General features: G+C 36.2%; 1 protein-coding gene across 2 annotated transcripts in view; it reads left to right on the top strand.

Moving 5' to 3' along the window:
- Positions 1-23862, top strand: part of LOC105467210 (ADAM metallopeptidase with thrombospondin type 1 motif 19) — a 282043-nt gene that overhangs the window by 238050 nt on the left and 20131 nt on the right. For both annotated transcript variants that reach the window (XM_011716699.3, XM_024788331.2), the window contains exons 19-21: positions 556-691; positions 7061-7265; positions 9869-10021. In XM_011716699.3, coding sequence (XP_011715001.3) covers positions 556-691; positions 7061-7265; positions 9869-10021 — 494 coding nt within the window. The remainder of the gene's footprint in view (positions 1-555; positions 692-7060; positions 7266-9868; positions 10022-23862) is intronic.

The following is a 23862-nucleotide window of genomic DNA, read 5'->3' as shown; positions in this document are numbered from 1 at the left end:
ATATAAAACTTGACATTTAATTTCTAACAAGGAAAATTTATTACTCATCCCTTTTAAGCCTAGAGGTACGTTTTGTTATGTAAATTATAAATAATATCTTCACTGTTCTAAAATTTGTTTAAAATATCTTTGAAAAGTATAGTAACATGTAACAAACCTGCAGGTATACCCCTGAATCTAAAATAAAAGTTGATGGAAGAAATAAGACCTGGTGCTCAATAAATCAATGGAGTGACTATAGTTAACATTAATAAATTGTACACTTCAAAATAACTAGAAGAGAATAATTCAAATGTTCCTAGCATAAAGATAAATATTTAAATGATGGATTCCAACTTACCCTGATTTTATTATATGAATGTATCAGATTATCACATGTACCCTGAAAATGTGTACATCTAATATGAATCAATTAAAAAATTTTATTAAAATAAAAATTGAATTTATAAAAAAGTTTTTTAAATAAAAAATAAGCACAATAAGCCTATGAACACCTCCTAAATCCATTACATGAAGGCCTATAATAATATTTCTTTGTTTGTTTGTTCTTTTCAGGAGAAAGGAAGACAACGGTGTCCTGCACAAAAATCATGAGCAAAAATATCAGCATTGTGGACAACAAGAAATGCAAATACTTAACCAAGCCAGAGCCACAGATTCGAAAGTGCAATGAGCAACCATGTCAAACAAGGTAACCCTATTCCAGCGACCCTTAAAGCATTATTTGTCCATTAAATTGCTGTCCTTTAAAACATGCTCAGAATATCATTGAAATCACATTTTCTTAAAAACATTGCCAAAGGATACGTACCAAAATGTAAGGTATTAAATAAGCAAGATCTAAGAAAGCAAGGCCAAGAATTTTCCACTTAAGGAAGGGGTATTGGGAGGGACGGTTGCTGAGGAGTAATTAAAACCACTTTTTATTTAAAATCATTTCATAAGCTCTAGGTCCCCTCTTCAAAAACCTTGTTATTTGGTTGAACATAGCTGTTTGCTCCTGAATTCTCCAAAATGGTGTGTTAGAATTTGCCAACAGTAACATGAACCAAACTAGGACTGCCATGACCCAGAGCCCAGCAGAACAGGACCAGTGTAGTGTTTCCAATTTCTCTGGCTAATTTCTCACTTCCTAGCCAGAGTTCCCAAAGCAAACTGCTCAATCCCCCATCTCTCATCACCAACTTTCTGACCCGGGTCCCAGTTACTGTACCACGGATGCTTTGGTTTCCTCTGACACTCCCCAATGAGTATTAGGTAACAAAGCAGACAAGAAATTCACAAGTAGAGGACAAAACAGCAATGCTGAGCAGCTGTAACTGGAATAGGAAGAAAGAAGTCCATGCTTTAGTTATTGGAATTTGGGACAAAGACAGATGAGTGGAACCTGAGTGTAATTTTGGACCAGCCTAGCAACGAGGCTACTTGGCATGGCTGCCAACACAGGCCTCCAATCTACCTGCTTTCACATAAAAATTAAGGCTTAGCTTGATTGGGACTCAGCCCTGGTGTCCAAAATCCTGAAAACTTTTAGGAATGGGGTGACAGAAAGAGTGAGGCTGGATTGATTCCTCAGAATATTGGGACAGGAATATTTATTTTGTCCTGACACTCAGGAATTTGTTGAAGCCCAGTGAGTGAGGACATAGTTGTAAGTTCTTAGGTAGTCAGAGCATTGATCTTCCCCTCATGAGAGCTTCTGTAATGCCTTCATGGTGAATTTACACATCCTACAATTCAGATAGGCAGATAATTTGTCATTTTATAGCAGTTTATAACTGATATAACTGTCTTCATGGCCATCTACCACAAAGAGTAGGTATGGGGGAGGTAAGAGGGAGAGGAACAAAGTTGCTAATTAACCATATTTGAGCTTTTCTTTCTTAATCTCTTTGGGGATTAGTGTCATGCAGACCAATCTTAGTCCTGATTTCCCTATTCACACCCCCCATGGAAACTCAATTACTAAAGCCCTCTAAATCTAGCCATGCTATGTTAATGAAAGCTTAAAAGAATTTGGGATCACCTGAGGTTGGAAGTTTGAGACCAGCCTGACCAACTTGGAGAAACACCCTCTCTACTAAAAATACAAAATTAGCCAGGCATGGTGGTGCATGCCTGTAATCCTAGCTACTCGGGAGGCTGAGGCAGGAGAATCACTCGAACCCGGGAGGTGGAGGTTGTGGTGAGCAGAGATCGTGCCATTGCACTCCAGCCTGGGCAACAAGAGCAAAACTACATCTAAAAAAAAAAAAATTTTGGAAAATACTTCATCTACAAAGTTTGAATTTCAAGGTTTGCTTTCTGTAGATTCGATATATTTTAGATACTGTAAACCAAAATGTATCTGACACAGGTCTCCTATCAATTTAGAAGCTTATGTTGCCAAAGTTGTGGATCGTGACCCATGACATGGTCTCACATGGCCCTGAGAACATTTGCTGAAGGTGACTGGGTTACAGCTTGGTTTTATGTGTTTTAGGAAGATGTAAGATATCAATCAATACATGTGAGGCATAACTTGGTTTGGTCTAACTCGAAGCTGTTGGGGGAGGGGTGACTTACAGGTCAAAGGTAGATTCAAACATTTTCTGATTGGCAATTGGTTGAGGGTTAAATCATTATCTGAAGACCTGGAATCAACAGAAAGGAGTGTCTGGGTTAAGATAAGGGGTTGTAGAGACCAAGGTTCATATTATGTAGATGAAGTCTCATAGGTGGCCAACGTCCAGGGGCAATAGATGGCAGTATTTCCTCTTCAGACCCTTAAAATGTGCTAGACTCTCAGCCAATCTCTAAAGTATCAGCAAAAGGCCTGGAAAGGGAAGGGGATTCTCTATAGAATGTCAGTTTCCCCAACAAGAGAAAGCTTTGCAGGGCCATTTCAAAGTATGTCAAATTTTGGGGTAAAATAGTTTGATTTCTTTGAGGACCCTGCTATCTGTCTTGTGATATTATAGTAGAGTCAAGTTGGAATTTAGTATCTTTTGCTACAAAGAGTCTATTCGGTTAGTCTTAGGATCTCTGTTTTAATGTTAATGCTGGTCAGTTGTGAGCCTGAGCTCCAAAGGATGGAGAGTAATAATGAGGCATGTCTAACCACCCTCCTTTCATATAATGGTCTGAACTAGCTTTTCAAATTTAGTTGTGTCCCCTTAGCTAAGAGAGGAGGGTCCATTCAGTCAGCTGGGGGGCTTAGAATTCTATTTTTGGTTTATAGTAGTAGAAGCTGATTATCATCTTTTCCTGTCTTTTGCATTCCTGCTCTAACAATCCTGCCCCAGGCAAATGTCTGCTTTAAAAGAACAGGAAGAATGATATATAAAAGGATGTGCATAAGAGAAAAGTACATGAACATACCTTCAGTAATGTCACGTTCTTTGCACCTTCCTGGGTGCAGGCTTTTCAGCCTAACTACATAAGTGTGTGAACTAGTAAAGCCTTTTCATGATACAGAGTAGTAATGAGGTACAGTGACCTAGGGAATTATCCTTGCCTACCTTCAGGTCCTTGGATCATTTCCATTCAGTGCTGGACAGATACATAAAGTAACATTTTTGGCCTTGGCCCTGTCAGCTAAAGAACCAGGATCCTTACTGTTACTGCTGTTCCTCAGAATTCTCTATCCCCTTTAATAGATATTAAGATGCTAAATTATCTTGTGTTAAATAATATTAAAATACTTCAAAACATAATTTGTTTCATATTGCCATATAGTTGTTCCAATTTGGTGAAAGAGCCATGGCTTTTTCTGATACATCAGAAATCCTGAATGAACTGATTTGAGGACTAGAGCGTATTTGTTGTTTCCCAAGTTGGTCTGTGAAGGAGCAGAGTGTACAATACAACACACTATTTATTTTTCATTCCCTGACCTCAACTATCTTGGAGAAAAACGTCTCAATAATGACTTGGTAAAATGAATAGTTTTAAAAGGTCAGTACATTTCTGAGTGAGAAATTTTTGCAGCTGGAGACTGGAAGTCTTTTTTTTTTTTTTTTTTTTTTTTTGAGACGGAGTCTCACGCTGTTGCCCAGGCTGGAGTGCAGTGGCGCGATCTCGGCTCACTGCAAGCTCCGCCTCCCGGGTTCCCGCCATTCTCCTGCCTCAGCCTCCTGAGTAGCTGGGACTACAGGCGCCCGCCACCGCGCCCGGCTAATTTTTTGTATTTTTAGTAGAGACGGGGTTTCACTGTGGTCTCGATCTCCTGACCTTGTGATCCGCCCGCCTCGGCCTCCCAAAGTGCTGGGATTACAGGCTTGAGCCACCGCGCCCGGCCGAGACTGGAAGTCTTTTTGTTAGAGATTGTTATCTCCCTTCCCTTGGAAAAGGAGGCAATTTATTTTGAACCACGAAGCTGTGATGTTAGTGAGGTTAAGCAAAGTATTGGAAAGAAAGAAATGAACATGGGCAATTACTAAGGGTCACCACAGGAAAACTTTCCAAGACTTACTGGAAGAGTACATCCTTTATTCCTCCTGTCTTTCCCCTTTCTCCAACTTAGTAAAAATTTCTAATTTCCATTAACATTTATTGAGAAAGTCACTAAATGGCCTGATGGCATTCTGTGGGCCAAATATAAAATAGATGAATTCACTAGTAAATACCTTTGTAAGTAGAAGGTCTCTTAGAGATAAGGAAATGGGATCCTTCCAAATTAGGTAAGTTCTAAACCACGAAAATGTTTCATTAGAATACATTTTATATTTTAGTTCTTATTTTTCAGTGGTTTTCATAAGGAATAGGAAAAGTAACTTTTTATGATTATATTGAGGATCTCAAATTTTTATTTTACTTAAAAATATGAGATTCCATGAAATTACAAATAATTCTCTTTTCAGTACAGAAGAACCCAGTAGTGTCTACTGAGTTCCATAGTTGGAAAAGATACGTAGATGAACTTAGATTGGGATTATTTTCTGGATATTCTCTTACAGAAATATGAAGCAGAAACTAGACTAAATTTGTAAGATATGCACTTTAGGAGAAATCCACCAGGGAACTCCAAACAAAAATGGCAGGTCTGCAACATGCTGGATAGACCAGGAAAAAATAACCTTGTAAAGCCTTCTATTTCCTTTCTCAGAAATAGAAACATAAAATCATTTACAATTAAACTAACTTACAGATGAGATTTACTAGGCTGTAAGAGGATGTAACTCCTCAAAATGTGGATCATTGCTAGGAATACTTGGTTTTGGTAAATCAGGAATAATTAAGGTTACTTCTGTAAAGCAGAGAGAAACATAAATTCCATTTCAAGAAATGTTTACGGCTGGGCACAATGGCTCATGCCTGTAATCCCACCTCTTTAGGAGGCCAGAGCGGGTGAATCACTTGAGGTCAGGAGTTCAAGACAAGCCTGGCCAATATGGTGAAACCCCTTCTCTAAAAATACACAAATTAGCCGGACATGGTGAAATGCCCATAGGCCCAGCTACTTGGGAGGCTGAGGCAGGAGAATGGCTTGAACCCAGGAGGCGAAGGTTGCAGTGAGCCAAGGTCACGCAATTGCACTCCAGCCTGGGCGACAGAATGAGACTTCATCTCAAAAAAAATAAGATAAAATAAAATAAAAAATAAACTTTTTATGAAAAGCTATTATGTAAAAGTGTTATGGATGCTAACAAAAACAAAACATTGATATATACCTTTGAGGAACTTATATATTACAAAGAAAAGAAGGCCAAATTCATTAGGTAGCCTTTGAGACCCTCTGCTTCCCTAGGGAATATCTAGTAAGTCATGTGAGTGCTACAAGCCAGGTGATAGAAAGCAAAGAAAAGGTCAGTCCCCATTAGTTGAATGGAGAAGCCCTTCTAGGAGGAATGGGCGTGGGGCTGGCTGTCAAGGATCCAGGCACAGGATGTAATGAGGTGAAAATAGAAAGTGTTTGGTAAGCAAGATGAGCATATGGTTTATTTTCCGAACAAGTGGGAGATGAAGCTAGAAAAATATGTGAGTAAGTATGAATCATTTTAAATGGAACATTTTAAATATGCTCCAGTGTCTATGATCATATCAAAGCTAGACATTGGCTAGCCTAAAGAAGCATATGTAGCTCCATGTGGGAGGATATAGTCTGGTCACAGAAATCTAGTTGCTGCTAAGTGTCATACCTTGGTGATTGCTTTGTCCAGGAAAGAGGCCAATCACAGGCTTCTGTTACTTTGCTAATACCCCCACATCTCTCACTGTTAAGTAGTCTACAGCCTCATTTGAATTGTTGGTGCCACAACTTTGTGACCTTTGATAAGTTATTAAGCCTCTGTGTGCCTGAGTTTCCCTTTCTGTAAATTTGGCCATGATAGTTGTGATACCCAATACATAGGGCTATTGTAAAGATATAAATTACAAAGAATAAGAATAACTCCTGGATATTAGTAATTTTATACTTACAAAGTCCCACAGTATAGTGATATGGTAAGCAGTGAAAGACAGTTTATAATATGACATGGACAGAGTCTGATGGACACTGAGATTCTAATAAGAACAAGTTCCTGAGACAAGAAATACAGAGCATTCAAAGCAAGAGGAAGCCTGGGCGTCTTGGAGAAAACTATTGTGTTTGGTTAAAAAAAAAAAAAAAAGTATAATGTCACCGTCTAACATTCTGCTAACTCTAGACATGTCAAAATATATGGTAGTGATATGGTTTGACTGTGTCTCCACCCAAATCTCATCTTGAATTATAGCTTCCGTGATTCCCACATCATGGGAGGGACCCGGTAGGAGGTAACTGAATCATGGGGATGGCTCTTTCCCATGCTGTTCTCATGATAGTGAGTAAGTCTCAAGAGATCTGATGGCTTTTATAAAGGGGTGTTCCCCTGCACATGCCCTCTCTTGCCTCCTGCCATATAAGATGTGTCTTGCTCCTCCCTGCCTTCCACCATGATTGTGAGGCCTCCCCAACCACATGGAACTGTGTCAACTGGACCTCTTTCCTTTGTAAATTGCCCAGTCTTGGGTGTGTCTTTATTAGCAGTGTGAGAACAGACTAATACAAATACATAGGTATCTTTTAACTTGTTTCCAGTGACTCTTGCTCTACTTTCAGGTGGATGATGACAGAATGGACCCCCTGTTCACGCACTTGTGGAAAAGGGATGCAAAGCAGACAAGTGGCCTGTACCCAACAACTGAGCAATGGAACTCTGATTAGAGCCCGAGAGAGGGACTGCATTGGGCCCAAGCCCGCCTCTGCCCAGCGCTGTGAGGGCCAGGACTGCATGACCGTGTGGGAGGCGGGAGTGTGGTCTGAGGTGCATACATGCCCCATTTCTATTCCCGTTCCTACTCTGACTCTTAGCTTGTACAAGATCAGGTTGGATCATGTTCAGAATCTGCACGGAAGTTGATATTTTTCTATACGCTTTATTAATTTTGTTAATGATTAAAGTAATACCTTCAAATAATTTTGAAATAGAAAAATACAAAGGTATTTACTTTCTATTCTATAAATATTGCAACATAATCAAGGGCATATTTTATATACATTTTAAATTCTGCATTTTTACTTATATACTATGACTACACTCTTGAGTTGGCACATATTAAAATACACACTTAACTCATTGCATATCGCTGAACATTTAAAATGGAAAGAAAGAAAATTAACATTTAATTATTATATGTGAACAAGGAGTACATTTTTACTTAATGTTTAGTATATTGTTTATATTTAATCACCTGTTCAGGAAACTTAAGCTTCATCATTTTATAAGTAAGAGTAATATAGCTCAGAGAAAGTAAATAGTTTACCCTAAGTCCTACCTAAGTGGTAGAGCTGGGATTTGAACCCAAGGTTGTTTAACTCATTGCACCCTCCCAACCCCTACAGGTTTTTAGTGTATAACGTACAGTTGTGTTCCATGCCAAACCATAGTGATTTATTTTCTGTTATCATGATGCATATCTTTGCATAATAATAAATGGCACTCACGACTTACACTTAGTGGTTGCTCTGAAGCACTTTAGGTGAGGGTCTGGCTGCATTTACTCATATAAACATACTTACATACTCATATTCACACATGTACCAACACAGCTACACACACAAAAAGGAAAATCATCCATCTATGTAATTTCAAAATATTAGATAGGATGCAAAAATGATAATTTAAAACTACTGTATTGAAGTAGCTACTCTTTTGGAAATGAGGATAACATAGCTTAGATAATACAGTTTCTAAATATCTTTCAATTAACCCAACCCCCTCCAAAAAGCACATTCACAAAAATCCTGGGTTTCTCTTTTCTTACTATTCTAGGTTATACTGTTTAATGGATTCTTTTTCATTTATAATGTATACTTTTGAAAATGAATGCCATATCACATCTTACATTGAAATGAATCAGTTCAATCTGGAGAGAAGAATCACATGAGCATCAGAGAAACAAAATACCCCATCCCAACCCAATCAAAACATTTTTGCAAACTCTTCAGGAGAAAATTGATCAGAAATATTCTACTATACAGAATTTTGGCACCAGCTGAGAGAAATAATATGTCACAATGCAATATGCCAATTAAAAAAAGGTTTATTGTTTAAGTTAAAACTCAATTTTATGAATCAGGCATAGTTTGACTCGCTATATATATATATATAGATATGTACTAAAGTGCCAAATCACATAGTTCACTTTAAAAACTGAGCATATTCAAATTCAAACTTTAAGTTATAAGACAATTACTTACTTGTGCAAGATTTAGTATACCTATTTAAAATGTCATTAGTTCCATGCTTAAGCTTTCAGGACCACAACTGTCATTAAAGCTTGCCAACATGAGCAAGGGGAGGAGCTCAGCTTCTGCTCTCCTCAGGACTCAGAGCTATGATGTGGAAATCAGCATGATTATTCCTATATGATATCATTGATGAATATATACTGCAACCCTTTCTTTGGACCTCTTCTATACACAAATATAAATTGGACTTTCAAGTTTTGTTATATCTGGTATGCCCCACACACATATCCAGAGCAATTTTGGTCCCGATGTCCAGGTAGTCAGTGGTGCTTGCCTTTGGACAACAATTATAATTTCTAGGAGTATATAGTTATATAAAGAAATTCTAAATTTTGGCCAGGCACGGTGGCTCACACCTATAATCCCAGCACTTTGGGAGGCCGAGGTGGGTGGACCACTTGAGGCCAGGAGTTCAAAACCAGCCCAGCCAACATGGCAAAAACCCATCTCTACTAAAAATACAGAAATTATCCAGGCATGGTGGTGTATGCTTATAATTCCAGCTACTTGGGTGGCTGAGGTAAGAGGATCACTTGAACCCAGGAGATGGAGGTTACAGTGATCCAAGATCATGCTACTGCACTCCAACCTGGGCAACAGAATGAGACTCCATCTCAAAGAAGAAAACAAATTCTAATTTTTATTTTTGCTAAGATTTTCTCTATTTCATCTTTGAAACATGTTTTTGAGAAATGACATGCTGGGGAAATTGTCATTTTTCACAAACATGTCTTCCATCTAAATGAAAGAGTACATCTTAGAAAAAGTAAATTTTTTTACATAACTATATTTAAAATGTGATATCAAATTTTAGTAAATTTAATTTTTATCATACTGTATTTATCTTTTCCAGATAATCCCTGTTATATTACTCTCTGTAATAATGGTTCAGTATTCCTGAAACCACTTATCTCCAGCATTGTGCCTTAAGCTCCTTCTAGCATCAGATACTGGTGCTTAGCCTGTTGTTACCTTTAAACTTATTTATAATTTTATCTGGCTTTTATATGGGTGATGGGCTCATGAGAGATTATTGGAAACCAATACTTAATTGAGTCTATCATCTATATCTCCTATTCACCAACTTTATCTAAAACCTCTGATGTTATCTTCTAGTGTTCAGTCAAGTGTGGCAAAGGCGTACGTCATCGGACCGTTAGATGTACCAACCCAAGAAAGAAGTGTGTCCTCTCTACCAGACCCAGGGAGGCTGAAGACTGTGAGGATTATTCAAAATGCTATGTGTGGCGAATGGGTGACTGGTCTAAGGTGAGAACCACTCTGTATATTCTCAGTAATAGGTTTCAATAATGTCCGCATTGCCCTGGGTACTATAACCACATAGCATGGAGTTTAGGAAGGAAGGAGAATAGAATTAAACATCATGGGATATGGAGCATTATATACCACATCCAAGTGCAGATTCTGGCTGGCTGTCCATGGTCATGATCTCTATAAAACTGTGTTAAAAATTAAGATAAAATGTACAAAGCACTTAGCACCACACTTGACACAAAGGAAGCTCTCAGAAAATAGTAACTATCGTTATTGCTGTTTTGTTAATTTTTATTCATATAGTTCTTTCTCAGAATATTTTTTCATAAAACTTATCTAAATAAATAGAATACTGTCAGATAAGTCAGTTCAAAATATAATTAAGTAAGGTAGCAGAAGAACCAAATAAAGGGAACTCAGCTCTTACTAGATAAAAGGCAGTCATTTTCCCACCAATTTTGGGAGTTGTGTATGGTAGAAATGGAAAGGAACAAAAATGTTGACATCCTTTGGTCAAATCAAGTGAACACAATTTATATGGCAAATGAACAGTAAGTTTAATTCACGATAATAGTGATGCCTATTTAAAGTTTATATGAGAAAAGTAGAGCCTCATATAGGGCTTTAGAAAATACCTGACCTGTTCATTCTATGAAATACTAATAAACCCCATGTTTTAAGGTAAAATTCTGATCATTTTTGGGTGAAAATAGATTTCACGTGTTATTTTTCGGAAGTGTAAATATGAATCAATGATCCCACTTTCAGCCATGATATTACATACTGACTGTCATGAAATCATAAAATTCTAGGGCTTAGTTCCATGCTCAGATGGTCATAACGCTTTAGATGAGACATAATAAATCCTCTCTCCTTTCTCTTTTATTGTATAAAAGAGAAAAGAAAGTGATGGTTGCTGAGGTATGGAGAGGAGTATAATAGTTTTTCATAAATAACCCTACAGGGCTTTCTGGGAGAAATATTTTCAATATAGAAAATACTGTGGTTATCCCACTTTCCCAGTGTTGCCCCAAAGCAATCCATGGCATTTGAAATATAAGCTACTTTCTTGTGATTATGTATGCCTTTTGTCTCTAAGAAAAGTTTGCACATTAATATTACATCTGAGTTATCAGTAAACTAGGCTCTCTTGCTACTACTTATCACATTCAGAATTCACTTTGGGACTCTTTAAAGGATGCATTTGTAAACAACATAAATCAAACCCTGACTACAGCAGTGAGAAATATTCAGCTCAATCCATGGGAATTTTGACTGGTGAATCACAAAAGGAAACTTCACACTTCAGAGTAAAAATCTTTGAGGCAGCACAGAATTCTAAATTAACTACATCTAATTTCTTTTATATTCAGGATTTGTTTCCCTAATTCTAAGGGAGACAAATAGAGCAGGATAATAGGGAAAGACAGTGTCTTGGAAGTCAAGAGATACGGAGGACAATTCTCACTCCCTCTTTGCATAGATGGGTAAAGTGGTTAAGCCACTGAATTAATGCCTTTGTGTCTTTGTTTCCATATGAGTAAAATAATGAAAATGGAACAGTGTTTTCAAGCTATATGTATAACAACTGTTCCTTTTTTAATTTCGTTTCAATAGTTTGTGAGGAGCAGGTGGTTTTTGGTTACATGGATAAGTTCTTTAGTGTAAATGTATAGTAACTTTTCATTCATCATTGAAGATACACGATAGGATAAGGAAGTAGAAAAACTACTAGCAGCAAGAAGGCAGGGAAAATCACCTGTTGCTCCCTTTCCATTGTAGGAACTCATTTGTTTCTTTTGACTAGTGAAATTCTAGATATTTTCTTAGAATGAAACAATTCTCCTCTGAAAATATTTACAAACCACCTGAAAAAATGAGCTATATTTTTCCAACTTTGGTGATAAATAGAAAAATTTAAACGTAGGCCAGGCACGGCGGCTCATGCCTGTAATCCCAGCACTTTGGGAGGCCGAGGTGGGTGGATCACTTGAGGTCACGAGTTTGAGACCAGCCTGGCCAACAAGGAGAAATGCCATCTCTACTAAAAATACAAAATCAGCCGGGCATGGTAGTACATGCCTGTAATCCCAGCTACTTGGGAGGCTGAGGCAGGAGAATTGCTTGAACCCGGGAAGCAGAGGTTGCAGTGAGCCAAGATCACGCCATTGTACTCCAGCCTGAGTAATAAGAGTGAAACTCAGAAAAAAAAAAAAAAAAGAAAAAAGAAAAACTTAAATGTTAGTTGTTGTTAACCTCCAATTAACTATAAAATCCAGAAGATGTAATTGCAAAAAAACCCAAAAGATTCAAGTTTTATTGTAATGTGTGACACAGAAGTACAAGCTCATACAATGCTGCATGTGGAAATATGGCTAGCAAATCCTATTTGCTTGACGAATACTATTACTTTTGGTTAATGAAACATGCCTATTATGTGGCCTCTGGTTAAATCTTAGGTAAAACCAAAATTAACTACAGAGATCATAGGGAACACTGATTGTGGTTTTTTATGCTAAATTAAAAAAAAAATTCAGTTTTACAAATATATGTAATTCTTAAATATAATTGGATTGAATTACTTCTAATTGGTTTTGTGGTGTTACTGTATGGCTACCCAACTAGAACATAGCCTTTGTGAGTGAGGAAAGAAAAGAATAGCTTCAAATACAGTTGACCCTTTAACAAAACAGATTTGAACTACACGGATATAGATACATACGGATTTTTTCAAGCAAAGGCGGATCAAGAATACATTATTTCCTGGTTGTGAGACCCCACTTTAAGGAGGGCTGACTTTTTGCACAAGTGGGTTCTGCAGGACCCACTCAAGCTTGCGTGGATTTTGATTATACTTGGGCTGTCTTAAAACCAATGCCCACATATACACAAGGAAGATTGTATTCATCTTTATTCCTGGCCTTTTAACCTTTTCTTGTTGGCCTGTTTCTTTGTTTGGTTATTTAGAAGATCCAGTAAATGGTGCTTTTGTCTGTCTACTTTCGGACTTTATATGAATATAAGTGCTTTTTTCCTTAAAACCATTTTTTTCCTTTTTTATTATAACTATCTCAGCATCGCAGACTCAAACAGTGTGCACAAATTAAAACCAGTGACTCCATGTGAATTTTATTGATTTCACCCTTCATTTTGTACTTCTATGATATTACTTTCATGTTAAAATGAAGACCATCCCAAAATAATTACAGAGAAAAGGAATAATGAATGCCATGATTAAGTTTCAGTGATTAAAGTATTCAGGGACAGAGAAAACACATAAATCTCTTATTCTTATCAGCTGCGTCCTTGAAACAGGAATAGCAACAAGATGTGTGTGATTGTGGGTGGATTTCTGTGCTCCTCTGAGGTCAGTTAATCTGTCAGTTTCACTCAAAGTCTGCCCTAATTTTAAACTGTCAATACTAAAGTGGACTTCAGCCTTGGATTTGCTTTAATCAGGAATATTAAATGTACAATTTTTTTATAAAGTCTAGCACTGAAAACCTGTTCCTCCCTTAATAATACAGCTGGGTCCCTGGGAGAACCAAAAGAAAATATATCCTCAGCTTCTCCCACTGCCTAAGAATCATTGACTGCTATTGGGCAAAGGTAATATCTGCTAAATGGAGGATGAATGAAAAGATGGCTTATGCCTCAAACTATGTTCACTGCATTTGTATCAGCCTACATGATTTGTATCATATATATTTTGGGTGGTTTTGTATAAATAGTGGAAAAATTGCTCTGGGCTTCTGGGGGGGGAAAAAAGACTAAGGTATATGCAAAGAGTGAAACTTAGGTCATAAAATTCTTGCCTTTGATTTCTAAGCAAAGGTAACGCAGCCTTTATTGAACCATGTTCACGTTCATTTCATCAGGATTACAATGATGGCAAAAATAGGACACATACAATGTGGCTGCTTTGCCCTGGCTTGCATTATCTTACACAATTATATGCCACATTCTGACTATATCTCTTTCTGCTATACTATGTTCTTAGGCTCTTTCATGGGTGAAAACAACATTGCACACGTTTCCTGCCAACTTAAATCTTTATTCACTCACTTAAGCTCTTCGTAGTATGGAACACTGGCTTGAAAAATAACAGTCTCTTAATGTTTAATGAAATGACATTTTTTTTTTTTTGGTCTGAATTTGACCTTCCTTCCTTTATTTAAACTTCTGCAACTCTTGATTTTCATTGCTGGAGACCAGCAGAGGAGCAAAAAAAAAAAAAAAAAAGGCATTATTTTATCTGCCTGTTACACAGGATCTCATTATTTATGAAGCTTTTATAGAGTTAATCCTTCCATGGAGTATTAACAAGTGATTTAAACTTATTCAACAGAATTCTGTTGGGAAACAAGACACCTTAAAATTGCACATAATTGTTCCTGGTTTATTCTTATACTTATATTCTACAGTTTAAACTTACTCCTTTAAAATTCTAGGAAATGATTAGTTTTGGACACATATAAAGTTATGACATTATTAATAGATATTTTTGGACAGGCAATTTATGAGCCTTTTTGAAATGATATAAACTAAAATAATGCTGGAAGCACAGTAAATCATTTTGGATGATTTAGTTATACAGCCCAGCCAGTTGGGTATATATTTGTTTAGAAATGAGAGATACAAAGCCTGCAGTATGATGAGTAATTTTTAACTTATCCTCCAAAACGAAATCACAATTATATTCAGCATGTTCTACTGAATAGGAGAGGAATTGGACAAATGAGGAATCTAAAACTAAAGTGATTTTTTCCTAATGAATAAGTAAAATATACTTATCTAAATACCTGCTTTCTAGCAATAAAAATTAGAATTATGTTAATAGGAATTCTACTTATTCAGAGCTCATGCTCATAGTGAAGATTTTCTAGTTTCCTTAGTTACAAATCTCAAAATGGTGTTCTACAATAAATGGTTTTCTCATTTTCTATGGGAACAATGCTTTGGATGAAAAAATAAAATATATTGACTACTTAATAATTTATTTTTATAATTAAAGACCTGTATATATCTGGATTCTTTCTAGTAAAACTAATTTCTTACCATACATATTACTGATGTTATTGAAATCCACTTCATATATTTTATTGTCCTAGGAATCTGTAATAACTATAAGCAAATAAGTGTTCCTAAGTTGTTAGCACTCTAATTGTTTAAAAAAGTTCAAAAAAAAGTACAAATTGATTAGCTATGCCAGCTCTTTAAGTATGCTTTGCATAATCAAGCACTGTAACCTTAAAGTGTTCTCCTGTTGCATAATTATTAAATTAGAGCAACCCATAACAAAAAAGTGCAAGATCAAAGAAACAACAATTTAACAAAAACATTCCTTATGTACATACTTAAAACAAGTCTAGAAAGACAATACAAGATTTATTACCTTGTCATTTTGAGCCTTACCTACATTCAGATTGGCCAGCAGTCAATACAAGTGACTTGATTTGCGCCATTTCACATATCCCTAAAGAAAACATTTTCTCTTACTTTTTGTTATGTTGGATTCTTAAGGTGTGTAAATTTGAAGTTCTCAGTAAATTAGTAGTCTGTAGGCTCATAGGATCTTTGGCCTGACCATCTGTCCTCTATTTTCTTTTCTTTTTTTTTAATTTGATTTTATTTTAAGTTCCGGGATACGTGTGCAGGACCTGCAGGTTTGTTACATAGATAAATGTATGCCATGCTGGTTTTCTGCACCTATCAACGCATCACCTACATATTAAACCCTACATGTATTAGCTATGTATCCTGATGCTGTCTCTCCCCGTTCCTCACCAACAGGCCCCAGTGTGTGTTGTTCCCCTCCTTGTGTTCATGTGTTCTCATTGTTCAGCTCTCACTTGTAAGTGAGAACATGGGGTGTTTGTTTTTCTGTTCCTGGGTCAGTTTGCTGAGGATGGGCTTCCAGCTCCATCCATGTCCCTGCAAAAGACATGATCTCATTCCTTTTTATGGCTGCATAGTATTCCATGGTGTATATGTACCACATTTTCTTGATCCAGTCTATCACTGATGGGCATTTGGGTTGATTCCATGTCTTTGCTATTGTGAATAGTGCTGAAATGAACATGAGTGCATGTATCTTTCACAACAGAAGACATTTATGCAGCCAACAAACATGAATAAAAGCTTAACATCACTGATCATTAGAGAAATGCAAATCAAAACCCCAATGTGATACCATGTCACACCAGTCTGGGTGGCAATTATTAAAACGTCAAGAAACAACAGATGCTGGCAAGGCTGTGGGGAAATAGGAACGCCTTTACACTGCCTTCTATTTTCTATATAGAAGCTTGCCACCTCTTAAAACTAACATTGACAGTAGTATGTGAGACTTAACACAGTTGGTGGGATTTTTTTTTTTTTTAATAATCATCGAGGACACTTCTTTCCACTGAAGGAAAACTCAGTGAGTCTTTGAAAGAAACTTGAAACCTTGATCTGATACAATCAAGAATATACTGAAGTAACTGACTAGATAACAGTTTTGATCATGCGCCCCTGATGTCTAGTGTTCTTTTTGTTTTTTCTTTGCGTTGCCAAAAGGTACAAAAATCACCAGAACCAAAAATTTTAAAGAGGGATTTCTTGCTGCCCCAGGGCTATGCTGTACCTTAGTGCGATGGATTCCGACATGCCTGTACTGACCAATGATGGCAAATACCCTACCCCAATTAAAATAAACTTGCAGGGAGTCCAGAGTCCTAGTGAGAATTTGTATAGCTTGCTAGTTTTAACACAACTAAAAGAAGTAGGCTATTAGAGGGAAACTCAATCCCTTGTTGAAAGGATACTTATTTAAATTTAAGGGAACAATTAGCAGCAAAAGCAAATAACCTAATTAAATACCTTAGTAGAATGTAAAAATAGAAAATGTTAAGCATCCACTGAAACTAGAGAATAAACACAATTAAGAAAATAATATCTTGTCAAGTAGACACATTAGTAAAATTGGTATATACCAAAGGTTTGAATGTCATCATTTTTGTAAGATCAAATACATATTGATTTAAGAATCCTTGGCCAGGCACGGTGGCTCATGCCCATAATCCCAGCACTTTGGGAGGCCAAGGCGGGTGGATCATGAGGTCAGGAGTTCAAGACCAGCCTGGCCAACTTGGTGAAACCCCATCTCTACCAAAAATACAAAAAAATTAGCCAGGTGTGGCGGCAGACGCCTGTAATCCCAGCTACTCGGGAGGCTGAGGCAGAGAATTGCTTGAACCCAGGAGGCGGAGGTTGCAGTGAGCCAAGATCATGCCACTGCACTCCAGCCTACGTGACAGAGCAAGACTCTGTCTAAAAAACAAAACAAAACAAAACAAACAAACAAAAAATTCTTTAGGATAGCATTTCCAAAATTTTGTTCCATGGAAAGGTCATTCCTTAGGGATGTGGTCTCCATATATGAAAAATGCTGGTGTTAAATAAAGAAAAGCAAATATCTTTGCTGTAGGACTTTTCGGGTCTTTTAATATTCTACAGTATTTGGTAAATTGCAAAGAGGAACCTAAAGTATTTCTCCTTTCTTTTTGCTTAATACTAAAGATCACTTCTGCAGAGGACACAGCTAGTTTATTTAACATAATACACTTTGGGTGACTTCACATTAGATTATGTAACTTTCAAAGAAGAGTTATGTGAATGTTTTCTTTCTAGCTAGAGAAAATGTATAGATTGAAACTAAACTGAAATTATCTCTAACTTAGAGAATTTTTCCTGAAATAGGTTAGCATTTTATACAAAATTATTTTCTAATTATGTCTGCAAATATACTCATGTTTGGAGAAGGTAACTGCTAATAATTTTTGTAATTACAAATAATTACATAAGACAGGAAAATGTGAGCAGCTACCCCCTAAAACTATCACACCGAAAGCTCTCATTGTCAGATCAGTTCATCATCTAAAGAAATCAAAGATTGTGGACTTAATTTTAAAGCATTTGGACATTGGAAAAAACCTATCCCAAGATACCCTAAAAAAGAAACATTTTACATTTTATTTTCTTTGCAAACTGTTCACAACAAATAGATTAGTCAGTAATAAATAGGATCCCTTTCCTCAAGAAAGACTTTCTATTTTGTTGTTTAGATATAGCCACTGAGCACTTACAAAACTTTCTACTCACCATTATATCTGGAGAAGCCATGCAAAATTTCCCAAACAATGACTATCAATTGTTCTTTCTTTGTCTCTTTGCACTAACAGAATGGAATTTTTTTTTTTTTGGCATTGCTGTTATTTTTATTTTTATTTTGAAAATCTCCTGAGAGTCTTATTTATTGCCACTATATATACAGAATTTAAAAATGAATTTCTAAAATGTTTGAATTGCTGAAAACAGTCAAGTACATTGGCTGTTATGATCGAACAGAGCAGAAATATATTAGCTTAAGAAGAATGAGGCACATATGCGGTTATATCTTCTACCTAAAGAAAATGTATACTTCAGAGAGACTGAGATAGTATCTCTCTCTCTCTCTCTCCCCCCCGTGTGTGTGTGCAACACATATATAAGTATAAATGCAAATATAAGAACATGTGTTTAATGTCATTTGTTTTGGAAAATGCAAGAGAAATATTGTAAAAATAAAATCCAGAGGGTTTAATAATATTTTCTTCTTCATAGCCTCTAGCAAAATCAGTAGGCTATTAAAATAATACTTTCAATCACTATTCTTATGCAGCATAGTTGGGAATCTATAATTTCATCTCCAAAATCATATCTCAAATGAATTCAGAAAGTAAATGTGATGGAGTTACTTTTGATATTCTTTATAGAAGGATGGAGCATACATGCTAAATCTCACGTTTGTGATGTTGAACCTCAAAAGGATTCAATATTGCAGGGAGTGGGGAGGTATGTTCACATGAAAAAATATGAGAATTTGATAATTTTATAAAATTATAAGCAGTAGTCTTAACACTGAGTGTATTTTACTTAGATATGGTGAAATATGTGTTCATCAACTAATAGAGCCTATCCAGAGATAGACATAACCAGATAACCAGGATAACTAGAGAAATACAAGTTTAAGATGCAAGAAAAATATACAAATGATCAGCCAATTACAAAGATATCACATGAAGTCTTTGGATTTAAAATGTAACACACAGGCTGGGCACAGTGGTTCACATCTGTAATCACAACACTTTGGGTGGCCAAGGCAGGAAGATCAATTGAGGCCAGGAGTTCAAGACCAGCCTGGCTAGCAGGGCAAAACCCTGACTCTCCTAAAAATGCAAAAATTAGCCAGTGATGGTGGTACATACCTGTAATCCCACCTACTTGAGTGGCTGAGGCATGAGAATTGCTTGAACCCAGGAGGCAAAAGCTGCATTGAGCCAAGATCATGCCTCTGCACTCCAGCCTGGGTATAGAGCGAGACTTTGTTTAAAAAAAAAAAAAATTAACAAAATTTCTTTAACAAACAGAGCCATGGACCCTGAGCTGGGGGTTCTGGCCTTGAGATTTTGCTTCAGGATGACTGGATGGCACTCCAGCATCCACACAACCAGGGTTTCACATTGGTGTTGATCTTGTTTGCAGAGGAACAGTTCCTTAGTCCCCCTAGCCTCAAACTCCACATTTGTAAAATGTACCAAAGTTAACAACAGGTTTCTTGGAATGTCAAAGTGCTTTCACCATGCAAGTAAAAGTAATAATCCAGTGTCAATGATGTGCATAGTCCAAAGAAGTGTATTTTGAAGTCCTTAAAATGAAGAGTCAATGAAACACAAATAGCAGAATGGATTAGAAAAATATACATCTACAGGTCTGTGCTATAGGACAAAATATGCATAAGTACATAGAGCATAATAAATAAATCTAACAAATATGTTTACAAGTAAACATGCACACACAGAAATACACGGGAGAAGTGGAGTGAGGGATATCAGGGGGCAACCCGAAAGCTCCACTTAAAGGGTGCAGACTCTACTTAACTGAGTCCAATTGCTTTCACATATCTCTTTCTGCACAGCACTTCTAATACTGGATGTTATTATTTTTTTACACTAACTTGATATGTGAAAAAATTACATCTCATTTTGAAATGCATGCAGTCTTTGACTCAAAAATTTTCCTTATGAACATTTTTAAAAATGTTTAACAAGATTTTCCTTATGAATGTTTTTGCATAATTTGCTAACCATATTTATGAAGTTGCTCATTGCTGTAGTTTTAAGTCAACAAAAAATTAAAACAACCTGTTTGTCCATTAACTATTTACAGAACTCATGATGCTGTTTCAAACAGTGGAATATTGTAGCTTTAAAAAAAATTTATAGATAAATACATGCTGATAAGAAAATTTCTCCAAGACCTATTATTAAGTAAGTAAATATCATGCAGAATTATGTAGTGTCAAGAAAGGTTATTGTAGGTATATTAATCATATACATATTAATGTATGCATGGATCTTATTTTCTACACAGATGTACAAAGAACATTTTATTGAATTACATTGCGGGAAATGAATTTTTTTTACTTCTAATTTTACCATATCTATATAATTACTTTTAATTTTACAAAACTTGTTAACAGTTTCTAACTGCAATTTTTAAAAAAAACTCTTACTTTTTTAATTCTTACATTTTTTCAGGCTATACTATTGAGAATGATTGATATTATGGATACAGGGAGATGTGAAAATACTATAGAGTTTCAGGAGAGAGTTGAGGACTTGGGACTAGAAGAGGTAAGATAGCTCAGTATATCTGGTTTGAATTCTGTATCTTCTGTTATAAGTTAATGGGTCCAAATGAAATAATTCATGGAAAATTCTGAGAATAGTGTCACATACACCGTAACTATGTAAGTGCTGGTTATATTCAAATTGTAGTATCAGTGGGGCTAGGGAGAAATCGTTGCATTTGAGAATTTTTTGTGGGATTAAAATGAAAAGAATGTGGGTTGATTATCTGTAGTGGGAGGTAAGAAAGCAGGAGGTGTTAAGGAGAACTCCCAGGTTAGTTTTCTGGCCTAAGCAACTTGTATGGATGGTGGTTTTGTGATATGAGACCCTGGAGAAAGATTAAGTTTGAAAGGGAAGATTGTGAATTCTGTTTTGTTTCAATGTGCTCATCAAATAGTTAAATACTGGTGAGTAGTAGGCAGATTAGGGGAGAAGTATGGGATGGAAATAGAAATTTCTGAGTTATCAGCACCTAAACAGTGTTTAAAATTTCAAAGTATACGTGTACCTGGGTAGAGAGTGTAGCATGAGAAGAAAAAAACGCAGTTCTGAGAAACTCCCTCTGTAAAGGTGTGTGAGAGAAGCAGCAGCTGCGGCAGAGGGAACTGAGACAGGGTTATTCAGAGGAGCAAGAGAGAAATCATGAGAAACAAAAAAAAAAGGTTTTAAAAAAAATATTCCATGTGATGGGGACTGAATCACAGGGAGTTGAGAGTACTCTATCTTTAGTCTCAACTCAAACTTCAGCTGCGCTAGGAAAGTGCCTTTGGCATTCCAATAACTCCTCATTTTTATTGATTTTTATTTATTTATTTATTTATTTATTTTTTCTGATACAGGGTCTCGCTCTGTTGCCCAGGCTGGAGTGCAATGGTGCAGTCTTAGCTCGCTGCAAGCCTCTGCCTCCTGGGCTCAAACAATCCTTCCATCTCAGCCTCCTGTGTAGCTGGGACTCAGACATGCACCACCACACCCAGCTGATTTTTGTATTTTTAGTAGAGATGGGGTTTCACCATGTTTCTCAGGCTGGTCTCAAACTCGTGGGCTCAAGCCATCTGCCTGCCTTGGCCTCCCAAAGTGCTGAGATGAGTCATGAGCCACCATGCCCAGACCTCATCTTTAAAAGATATATATTTAAACCAAAATTCTTGATCTTATTTTCTCAAGACTATAGCCCACTTCCAGTTTCTTTTTTTTTTTTCCAAAACATTTCAAAATCATCTCCCTACCTACCCAGGCTAGAAGTTATCCTTGGCACTTATTCCTGTATACACAAGTAGGGTTTTGCCTCAGTTACTCTTAATTCCCAATATAATACCACAATCCCTTCCTATATTTCACCAGAATTAGAGTAACAGTTTCCTTACCTGCATACTCCTCCTCCCACAGCTCCGTCTATTCACAAGAGATGGTTGCATCATTCTTTCCTATACTCTTAAGTACTTCCAGAGATTCACCATTGATTGTGTCAACTACCAGATACTGTGGCTCAAAGCTTTCTATATTGTAACCTAACCTGCATCTCCAGAATTTTCTCATCATTTTCATTAACTCAGGTGTTCCCACTAAGCTCAGGCCTGAGCAGTTTTTACTTCTACAATCTCTGTGTCTTTGTTTATACTGTTCTCTTTGCCTACAATGTGTTTCTTCCAACAATCCAAGTCCTCAAAGACCAGCTGAAGTACCTAGTTTCTCAAAGGGCTTCGTCAATAAGTGACAGCCTAAGAACTCCTTGGTACTTATTGATTACATTAGTTTTTCACAATTATTGTCTTACATTATTGCTATTTCATTAAGAAAATATTAACTCCTTTACCCTTCTCAAAATATCTCAGCAACCAGACCATTGTACTATATGTGTAAGCAAAAAAAATTTAAAAAGTGTTATACATTTAAGCATTGTATTTTTTTAAATTTTAAATTATTTTAAAACTTTGGGGGGTACACAGTAAGTGTATATATTTATGAGTTGATTTTTCTGACTCTAATTTGATAACAACTAAGATTTCATATATTTTACAACAAAAGATTTATTCACTGATATTTTCCATGAAAGTTAAACTAATCAACATAATTTTAGTAGTCATACAACTCTCTTCACCTTTTCCTATATCATAACTCAAACTACTTGAAAATATGTTTTTAAGTAAATTTACCCTTACTTTAATATCAGAATACTTGAGACCAAAAAAAGTTTTTAAAGTTGAGTTTCAAGGAAACAGGCTACTTTTGTGTCCTCTCGAATCCATTTGGCTGAAATACCCCCCATTAGGTTGGATAGCCGTTATCTACCTTAGAAAAGAAGTGGCGGATAGAAGCAAAGCTCACTTAAGAATTTTCTCTGTGAATTGGCAAATACGTAGTTTATTCTAAGTTGGAATAAGTTAAATATAGCTATCTAATGCTATCCGTGCTATTTAAATCAAGACTTTACTTATTTAAAAAATCAGAACAAAAAACACACACTTCTCTCTCACTTGGCCACAGAGGGATCTGATCCACTTTTGACATACAACTGTTGGACTAGACATGGAAAGTATTTTATTTGAAAAGGAAATTTAATGATTGTCATTCCAAAAAGTTCTCTCTGGTGGGAAGATGTTTCACTGGAATGACAGTAATAAAATAGAAATGTCTTGATCCACTTTTTTCACTTTAGCAAACTGATTTCTGATCTGAGCTCTCACAGAATTGCAAGTATGTCCAAAACTTTGTGTCTATTAATTACTTCTTAATGCAAACATCATTTTTTTCTTCCATTGTTGTGGTGATCAGTGTACACTTTGATATAAAACACATTTTGGTTATTTTGACAGTCCTTTCACAACATATTCAGTTCTCTCTAAATCATTCATAAGCAATCTGTTTGATTTTGTCACACACATTTCCTTGATTTGCTATAAATATATGTAAACATTTTCATTAAAGAGGCAAGAAGAGTTTGAATGTTAGATCCAAATAATAATGAATTAATTAAACACATACACACACACACACACACACACACACACACACACAAAAAAAAAAAAAAAAAAAAAAACACCCTCAAATGCCTGACCTCTAGGAATGGATTCAATTCCAAATATCCGTGTGTTAAATAAGGAAGACAAATTGCTTTAA

The sequence above is a fragment of the Macaca nemestrina genome, chromosome 6, assembly GCF_043159975.1.
Source record: "Macaca nemestrina isolate mMacNem1 chromosome 6, mMacNem.hap1, whole genome shotgun sequence".
Classification (NCBI taxonomy): domain Eukaryota; kingdom Metazoa; phylum Chordata; class Mammalia; order Primates; family Cercopithecidae; genus Macaca; species Macaca nemestrina.
The sequence above is the reverse complement of the archived record's forward strand: the minus strand, read 5'-3'. Positions and strand labels throughout refer to the sequence as shown.